General features: G+C 37.6%; 1 protein-coding gene across 11 annotated transcripts in view; it reads right to left on the reverse strand.

The window, feature by feature from the left end:
- Positions 1-10339, reverse strand: part of ZFHX4 (zinc finger homeobox 4) — a 179221-nt gene that overhangs the window by 139048 nt on the left and 29834 nt on the right. For all 11 annotated transcript variants that reach the window (XM_028736662.2, XM_028736664.2, XM_028736663.2 and 8 more), the window contains exon 3: positions 10015-10339. This exon is cut by the window's right edge. In XM_028736662.2, coding sequence (XP_028592495.2) covers positions 10015-10339 — 325 coding nt within the window. The remainder of the gene's footprint in view (positions 1-10014) is intronic.

A 10339-nucleotide genomic window follows, 5' to 3' on the forward strand; every position in this document is an offset into this window, starting at 1 on the left:
CCTGTATTTTCTTTATAGTGCCTCTGCAGCAGTGCTGACTACTGAAGTTTTACCATGGGACAGCCAGCATTCACTGTCAACAACAATGAGGTCATTCTTCAGTCACTTTTTTTATTAAATCTGATGAAATCTTTTCTCTTTCAGGTATACTCTGATCCTTTACCTCTTCCATAGTTGAACAGGAACTTTTTGGTCTTAAATTCATTTTTTAAAAAAACAACGGAAGGATCATTATTAACGTTAATATCAGTTGCAGTAGTTTAGACAAAATGGTTTGAGGATATGGCCTTAGTATGTCTACTAGGTATACCACAGTTCTTAACTTTTAATGTAGAAAAGGTATTTCACTCAGCTGGTTCTGACATTTAAATCAAGGAGAAATGTTGGAATATGTTAGGTATAGTATCCATTTAGGGAAGCTGTTCACCCTTTGGTGTGTCTGGATACATTTGAGAAGGCAGGGACTAGTGCCTGGGATTAAGAGGGCAACTACGTAACTGGTCAACCTTTCAAGAGCAAGCAAAGTTCTTTCAGTATGAAGCAATACACTGAAGCTGGGTCAGACAGTAGAAGCTATAAATAGTTTAGTTTTCTCACGTAACACAAGAGAAAACTGATTAGAAGGAGAAACAATACACTTAATTTACACTGTTTCTTCAATTTGGTTTTTGCTGTTATGATTTGCTCTTGTAGATTTGCTTGACTTTATATCCATTTCCATTTATTTCAGCATCCTCGGCTTTTAAAAACTAAAGTTTATAGTAATACCTTTGCTCCCACAAACACTTTCAGTTTCCTCTGGGACCATGTTAGATGAAGACTATATCTGAAGACTATATAGCACATGAGGGTTAACTCCATTTCTCTGGAGACCCAGAGGGTCATTTCCATGACATGCTTGTTTTTGGTACTCCACTAGGAGAAGTTCTGTGAACTTTACTGTTAATATAAACGTGCCCCTGTATTTGGGAAGGGGAGGTCAAACAAACACTATTTCACTATGTGATGTGCCATTCCCAAGAGGCAGAAGAAGGAAAAGGAAAACGAAAAGTAACTTACAACCTCCAGTTCTGACATTAAGAAAGAAGGCTGCTTATGTATTTGCAGTACATTCGTTGATTAAAAATAACGTGCTCAATAACTGTGTCATTAACAGTGGATCCAGCAAAGTATTACTGTCTGCAATACATGCATAATTCAGTGGAAGTTTACACAAAGCAAGCAAACTTGGGAATGCTATTCCTTTTTATTACAAAGAGGCATCCCCCGGCCGAAATATATAATCTACAAACTGAACACATAATGAGGAACTTTAAGGTTTCGGACCAAATCCACATTTTCATTTAGCCCATGCAGCTTCACCATGGTTCTAATAATTTGATCACATCTTGCTCTGACCTTTGTTAACTGGGAAAGGCTTTTTCTCCTCTGGAAAAGTTATCTTGTAAGAGATTCTCATGAAAATAGGACTATGTAGCTATATGTACATACAATTCAGAAAATGTAGAAATCTGTGTACGATATTTATTGTGAATGTAATACTGCATATCTACTGATCTATGTAGATACCTTATACAGTCAGGATAGCATTCCTGCACATTTTGATAATCACCACTTAGCCTTAAAATTTGACATGAAAAAGTGTCATAATTTTTACTCAATAGTCCTCTCACATATCAGAAAAGGTATTCCATTTACTCCCATAGAGGGCAAGGACTCCCAGATAAAGCACCTCCCTGGGAAACACAAGAAACATTGTAGGGCACCACGAGATAACAGCTAAAAGGGGCAACAACCTCCTTATTTCGTAGTTCTGGCAGACAGTCCAAATGGCAAGCCATTAAAATAGAGAGATGGAAATCAGTGGATACTGTGGCTTAGTGCATTAGTGGCTGTGTGAGGAACATAGAGTGCAAGGGAGAACTAAGCTGAAATATTTTAGGGCAGGGGTGGTACCCACAGAAAACATTAATTAGTAGTCACATGCAATTAAAAAGCACCTATTATGCCTCAAAAGAGTTTGACAATGTGGACCAGGCCAGTTGACAACTGACATGCTCTGCACTTTCACCTCTGAATGCCTGCATCAGGCCAGCTGACAGTCAGCCCAATCCACATTTCCGAAGGCATCCCTCATCGGGTGGAAGGCTGCCCAGTACCTTATGAGAGCTGTGAAGATGCAGATTGGGCTGGCTGGCTTTCAACCCAGCCTATGATTTCACTTCTGAGCATGCCTGAACCATGCTTTTAAAGTTGTGGGAGGCTTCCCCTTGCTGGGCAGCCTCCTACATGATAAGGGAGAGCTATGAAGCGGCTGATTGGCTGGGTGTGAGACATCTGATTCATGTCTTTGAAGGTGAAAGCAGATTCAGTTGGCTGTTTGCCATCCCAGTCCACACCTTTAAAGTTCAGGGGATGAGATGCAACACATTGAAGAGCCGGATCCAACTTCCAAAGCATAGGTTCTTACCTAGCTTTTAGAGCCTAGCTCTAAATGTGATATCAAATACATTTTTTCATTTGCAGAAAAACCTGTATTTCGATCCAATTTTATAGATCATATTTTGAGGGGAAACTGCAGATTTATTTTTAAGGTACTGAAAATAAATATTTTTAAATTGATGGTCATAGTACGGTATATATCCTCAACATGACAGAAAGGCCTGACTAAAAATATATTATGTTTAAACAGAATTATAATGTGTGGGTTATTTACAAGTTGTTATTCCCACTAAACTAGAAGCAAAAAGGAACCCTTTAAAATTATTACCCCACCATTTGTTCATTAGCACACACATACATTTATGTTGACATGAAGTATATTTATATTTTAAAAGGCTGATACAAAAATGGTTTCTTAACACTTTCCTTATCATTATACATGTTAATATAATAGCATAATTCAAATTAGTTGACACACATAAACAGCCATGGGAATTTAATTTTAGATATTTCAACCCTGAAATGACCACAAATGTTAAACCACTATTAAAAAATGAAATATTTTTCAGTGACAACTATGTTTAAGAGCAAGAAAATAATAACTTTTATTTATCTCTCCAAACAGCTTTCTTTATCTAAACAAATGACTATAGTAAGATTAAGGAAACCATGTTTTGACTCTCGAATGTACCGAAACATTCCAATTTCTTTTTGCACAATGACTTTTATGCAAATAAGCACAGCACAATCTCACAACCTCTTTTACTATCATATTGGGACAATGACAGTTCAATAATTGGAATGGCACATATCTGGGATATTTGATTTTAAATTGGAAACTTAGGAGAAGACTATTGAAATTTAAATTATGGAACTCTGTTAATTCTACACTGATCAAAGTATCATCATTGCATGCTAAACAAAATATAGCAAACAAATGTAGCTTGTGTTGTAGACGGATTTCTCTCTCCCCCTTCCTTTGTTATTTCATACCTACTCTCCCAAATACAATTTTTAATTTTTAACACTGATGCTTTCATCCATAACAAGAATAATGAGGAAAACACTAGCAATGTTCATTGGGGAAATAGTACTCTTGAAGTTACCTAAATCCCAGTTGTCTCATTCATAAACAAGGAGACACAAGCAATGCATTCAACATCTCTGGCTGATTTAAAATCCGAATATGCAAACAGCATTAGAGAATCCAGACAGACTATTCTGCTTCACTGATGACAGATGCAGAGCAAGACCAGTATAATTAAGCTTTCTACTTTGGACCAGACTTGAGGTGGGAGATACTTCCCTTCCAAAAGCAGAAGAGTGCTAGCCGCCCAGCTGAAGAGCAGGTGCTATATGGTATTTACATTTCCTGCTGAGGATGCTCGCCAGCAGGCCCAACCAGCTGACCGTGAAAATTCTTGGCCCTAAGTGACCCAAGGACAGGCTATAAATCTATCCTATAAAATATAGTCAATGCTCCATTTGTTCTTCTAGCCTTTCTGAATGCAATCTTATATATTCGTGATAATTTAGCTTCACTGGGCTATTTTAAAGGCTGGTAGCAGTCATTTGTTGACAAAAGAAAGGACCATAGTGAACTTTTTCTTTAAATAAACACATCAGAGTCAGCAACACCCGGGGGAATCTTGCTTTAGAATTCTTACGCAAAAAGTTATTCTGCATTTAACTAAAAAAGTCAACCAAATATATAAAATCAGATTCTAAAATGGTGGCAAGGAAGTACCAAATTAATGTCACTGAAAAGGGATCCAGTTATAAAAAGATGGACTCCGCCAAGCACTGCTGTTATGCTAATAGTGTTCATTGCAATGCCCCCCCCCCCAAGATCTCTGCATAAGTCTCAATGGAGAGAGTTTATCTGCAGTACATGGCATATAGACAGCTAGTTCTCTAGTTTAAAGGTAGCATAGGAAATGAATTTAGCACACCCTAAACTACCACTTTACATGTAAGTTGTACTTGATACAATGGTCACAAAAGCAGTTTCGAGGATCTTCCTTCAGATATATGTTGTTATTTTGGTCTGTTGCCTGCTGTATTTGTGGTACTGTGTACTACGTACACATGTTTTAAAACATACTCAGTGAACACCTTAAGTCACTGCAATTATTTTTGATGAACAGATTGCATATTCTTCTACACCATAGCAAAATTTGTGCAGTAAGTTTGAGAATATGAGAATGTTAAGTTTCCCTACACATTATCCAATAGAGGCACTGACTGAGATGAGCAGGTGAAGAGGAGGAAATTTTCATTGATTCCCCCTTCCTGTTTCAGCCACTATGTCTTCCCTCCAAATCTGTTCCAGAACAGCACTGACAGTAGCAGAGGGGTTACATGAGGAAGTGGGAATCGGAGAAAATCACACACTCACCCTTTCTCATAGTGGACGCATCTGCTGCATCATGTTATTTTATAAGAAAACTACTGCATTGGATTTTACCCTATATTTCCAAAGGGCATATAGGAACCAAATTCTCTGAACTGAAGAACTATACTACGTTCTGTAACAAAACCACATTATACTCACAAGTCAAAAAGACAAATACAGTTTTGTATTGTCACAATGGTGTTTATGGCTAAAGTTGGGGGACTCAACTCACCCTATTTCCCCCATCACAAAGTCCCCGCCTTATGGTTTCCCTAAATATTCACTATTTACAAACAAGCAAATAAAATGCTGCTCAAAATCTATTAAAAAGCTATATATGACATTTGGCTGAAATTTGAAGTTGTCCACAGGGAATATGTGGACAGAATTCATTCCTGCTTTTGTGCAAGTGGATAATGCCACATGGAAGTCACACAGCTTCACAGTACAAATAAGGTCTTTCACAACTATTTGCATTTTTGTACTATGTGGTCGAGTAAGTGCAGCAGCTCCTTACATTTGAACTGCCAGGAACTACATTTAGCTTACAAACCACAGTTTGGTCACCTCAGCTATAAACACAAAGTGCATACTTACATATACATAAGGAACAGTCTTGATTATTGTTTTAAATGCTGGTGTTCCAATCGTATGCAAATGGGAAGCACGCATTTTCCAAATACAATCCTGACTGAAATTCTTTTTAAGGATTCAGAGTAAAACAGTCTGCTTAGCCATGAATATAGCTTTGTTTGAGCAATAGACATAAATATATTCTGTTGTGGAATCCATATGGAAAGATCATCAACACTTTTTGCTTTGGGTCTTCTGCCAAAATACCATATCCCACATGTTTTCTACTATAAAACATAAAAGAAAAGGTGTTGCTCTGGTCAAATAAAAAATAATGTTTACTAGCGTACATCTAATGTTAAAGCTGCCCAAATCCTGCCAAAGACATTAAAACACCATCTGTAAAACAGATTTTCATTAAATTGATCAGTTTAAAACTAAGCAGTTAGGCAGATGATGCTTTTGAGCTAACCTTTAACCTTCTTAAACTGGAAATAGGTCATGCAACTTTCCTGTTGTTTGAGAATGGGAGGTGAAGTGATCTATTCAAATTGAGCTGACAATCATAACGTGAATAGTGTATGAATCAATAGTTTGTCAATAAAGCAAAAAGCAAAATATATTTTATATATTTAACCTCACCTAACTGCTGCTGTCAGGTGTCCTTAACATTTTAAATGACTATGTAAGAGGAAAGAGGAAATAAATGCTCAATAAAACTTATACTTGCCATTAAACCACAAATAACTGAAGCAGTCCAATTTTATTATTTGTTCTCATAATTACAAAATAATTTTGCTAGCACCCAAATATGTATATCACCCTAAACCTCAATGTATTAAGTTGAAGTAAGCCTCACTGATTGCAATGCAAACCTACTTCCAATTAAGTGTTCCTAGGATTGTAAGTTAATTGTTCTCATAAAGCAGCATTGCTTTGTCACATTAGGCAACTAATTACACAAATTGCTTCATGAATTCAGTGGGCAGGGGCTGTGGTTTTAATACATTAGTAGCTTTCACATCTTACAAGAGGGCTTATACACAAACAACCAATTTTAGTACTGCTGTTGTGATGCATGCAACATCTTTTTCCAAAGCACTGAAGTTATTAACATTGCAGCTGTTGCAAGGAGTCCAGACATTTTGCCTCAAGAAGGCATTTATGTTGCATTTTCCTCTTATTAAAAGTCACAGTGGATGATATCCAACCAAGACATATTCAGAATAAACCCATTAAAATTAATGTACTTCAGTACATTGATTTCAATGGGTCTACTCAGAGTATGACTAACAGTGATATCATCCAATATTTTGTGAATGAAAAAAATGGGATTCCCCCACCCAAAGCTTTTCTGCTGCGGTCATTAATGCTTTCTGGACTACAGCATCATGGGTACTGGCTAGATTTCAACCCAGGGATACTTCATGTGCATTCAAAACATTCTGAGGAAGCCAAAAAGTACACGGCCACCTGGCTATTTCTCCTTTCCTCCATTTTTCTCTTTGTTCACCAAACTGGCCCAGTTAGTTGAAGAGAAGACTGGAGCCTACTTTTTACAGCAGGCAGAAAAGGAGAGTGAATGGAGGCATGAATGAAGAAATGGGACGAGAAACACAAAACACAGCATGCTCTCCCACTGACATGGAATATTTAACAGAATTAGCAAAGCTTTGTAATTGCAATTTGGCAACTCTAGAAATGACTGACATTTCCTAAGCTAGGCCTGTGATTTGGTAAATTTGTCATTTATTTTTATTGAACCTTAGAGGGTGAACACTTCCCTCCTCCTTACCAGTTAAGTGTAAGCCAAGCTCCTTTCAACAAAGGAGAATAGCCTCTTCCTCCTAACCTACTCCAGGCGTTGCTCTCACACCCTTTAATGGACTATTCTCCAAGTGTGGATCCCTATGTAGCCAAAACAGCACCATCCATGGACAAGAGGGAAGTATTTGCAGTCTTGGGGAAATCACAAGATTTGCAAAAGTAAAAAATAACTTTGAGGGGTGAAACCCCCAACTGGGGGGGGGGCAGGGACTGCCGATCCCAATGTAGGCTGGCCATGTTCAGTTGGCACAGAATGCTGGCTGACATTTGGAGATAAAACAGAAAATGGGGAGGAAGGAAAGGAGATAAAACAGTAAAATGGGGCATTACTAGCGGACTGGAACTCTCAACAGGTACAAATCATACTGCAACTTTTTGTTGCAGGCCCAGCGTGTTCTATTTTCTCTGTCTTCTCCAGAGTACTGGTATTGTAATTAAATCTCATGAGAAGGTAGCATAGCAGGAAGATAACCATATTGTGGGATTCTATAGTTTCTTAAAGCTACAAAATGGTCTACTTAGAATTGCTGCAATAGCGTGTGCTTTGCATAGATCACTGTCTTTTCCTGGGCTTCTAAACAGGATAAAGTAAATGGAAACACTTTACTCAACTATTTAAATACTAGCTGTGCTATTGATATACAAATGATAGATACATACAAAGGTAGGGGGATCTACACTTTACAGAGGGAGAAAAATATTTGCATTGAAAATAAGCTGAGCCCCTGCCCCCAGCCTGTACTGTACACTACTGCTTTACACAATTCTGCCTGCCCCCCAACCCAGCTCCAATACTAAAAGTGAGATAAGCTGGAGGAAAACAGCTTAAAGCAATAGCGGACAGAACATCTTACACCAGGTGTTTGTTTTGGAGATTTATAAAGGGCTGTAAGGTCTATAAAGCTCTGCTTTGGTGGGTAAGTGTCTTGAATGTTTTGATCAATTCATGTTCCGTATAGTGTTGTTGTTTTTCTGTGCAAAATTCAAATTTAGACTTTTATTCCACCTTAAAGTGGTAGTAGATAACACTTTTAGCAATCTGCCAGCAAGGAGATGAATTTAATCGTGGATGAATCAGGGCAAGCATGTGAAGGTCAGCTTAGGCTAATATCCTAAGGTCTGAAAGGGAAACGCGGAAAGCCAAGTATGGTCAGAAAAGTCTCCTATAAAGTGGGGAGGGCAGCTTGTTCACAACCACCAGCACAATTTGCTCACCTTGAAAGGTTTTTCCTCAGCTTCCTCACTCGGGGTTGTTGTCAACCAACTCCTACTTACCACAGACCCAGTGAAATCAATGGGCATGACTACCTAGGTATATTGATTTCTATAGGTCTAGTCTGATTAGCAGTTAATTGTATACAACCCTCTTTCTTTAAATACTAATTCATTCCTTTTAGGTACTAAGGAAGATATGTGAATGCATTTGAGTTTGGTTATCAGTGTCCTGTATGGACAGACTTGCATTTGGTATCCAAACACAGAAGTAGATATATACATCTACATTCTAAAGCATATATGGATTTAAATCTGTAGTATTTACTTCCCCTTCATTTGCTGTCTGCAAGATTACAAATTGAGTATATTATTTTCATCTGCATGTCTGCCATTTGTTTCAACAAAGTGGTTTATACACAACCAACTATAGAACATTCATTAGCTTAATAATTATGGTATTTGCCTAGAGAACTGCTGATTTACTTACTTTTTTATTTATATGTGTGCAAATTTTATAACAGCATTTTAGAAAAATCATACTTATTATTCATAATAAAGTTAAAGGCAAGCTCTCGTGTATGTATGTTACACTTACCACATGGACTTTCTCACTATATTTAAAATACACTGACAAATTGTAACATCCTTGTGGAAAAAAACCTCAAACAAAATAGTGCTTGATATCTGAAAGCCATAAATAAATGTACAACACTTTATACATAAACCAAGCCCAACAGGACAATCCAGTAAACAAAACAAAGTAAAATCCAGTAATTGGGGTTTGGAAAAAGTCATGGCATGATCGGTAATAAATAATATTTGCCACTCCCACACGTAGTATAGTTTTTCCCCAGGCCAGAAAAAAGGTGTATTTCCCATTACGCTAATATTTATCTGCACCACACCCTTTCATGTTAATAAAAAATAATTATTGACTAATCAAAAGCAAAAGTAGGCAAAGAGATAGCAAGAGTTTGCTTCTGAATATTCATAGTAATACTGTGGTACAAGTGTGTGTTTTTACTATAAAAATTGAGGTGGCACATTTTGGGTTGGGGTCATTTAAACATCCTCAATGCTAGGAGCCATTTCCTTTCCTATACAAGATATGCAAGTATCACACAAAATACACAAAAGAATTCATAGTTAACAGTTAGCTAACAAAGGCTGTTGTAGAATTTAGAAGAGAAACTCATTTAGCCATTTGCAACACAAGAAATATAAATTGTAAGTTTAAGACGTTAGGCTGCATCCAATGCCCATTAACTTGGGACTAAACTCCATCCAACTCAATGGGACTTGCACCTGAGTAAACATACATATAGGACTGTGCTGACAGTGATATATATATATAAAGGTTCAAATAAAGGGAAAGCTAAATGAGCTATAAGGTATAACACTTTCCAGGTGCAGCGCTTCCAGCTCAGTAGTCTGATTTTTGTTGCTTTATCAATAATCCTCTAATTTGCACATCACTCAAAAAAACACCGTTCTGCTAACATTTCAAGAGTTAAATGCCGCTTCCTATTTTAAGCCAACTTAAATTGCTGGTGGGTGCTTACCTTGTAAAGTTTCAGGGCTGCCTCGTGTCTGTGATTGGTGGTATGTAAGCGCAATTTATCCACACTGTTGGTGTAGTAGTCACAGGCATTACATTTTAGGTGAACTGGGTTGCCAATGGCAATGCACTTCAGCCTCCACTCGTTAGTTTTGCCTCCTTCTTTAATGTGAGCCACCAGTTGATATTTTTGCATGTGTTTGTCAGTCTTGCAGTGAAGCTGGAAGTTGGCTTTGAGCTGCGTGTTGTAGTTACAGAGCTTGCATTGGTAGATGTCTCCAATTACAGCCCTCCACTCCTCTTCAGGGAGAGAACGTTCATTGCTCACA

This window comes from Podarcis muralis, chromosome 8, assembly GCF_964188315.1.
Source record: "Podarcis muralis chromosome 8, rPodMur119.hap1.1, whole genome shotgun sequence".
NCBI classification, from domain to species: Eukaryota; Metazoa; Chordata; class Lepidosauria; order Squamata; family Lacertidae; genus Podarcis; species Podarcis muralis.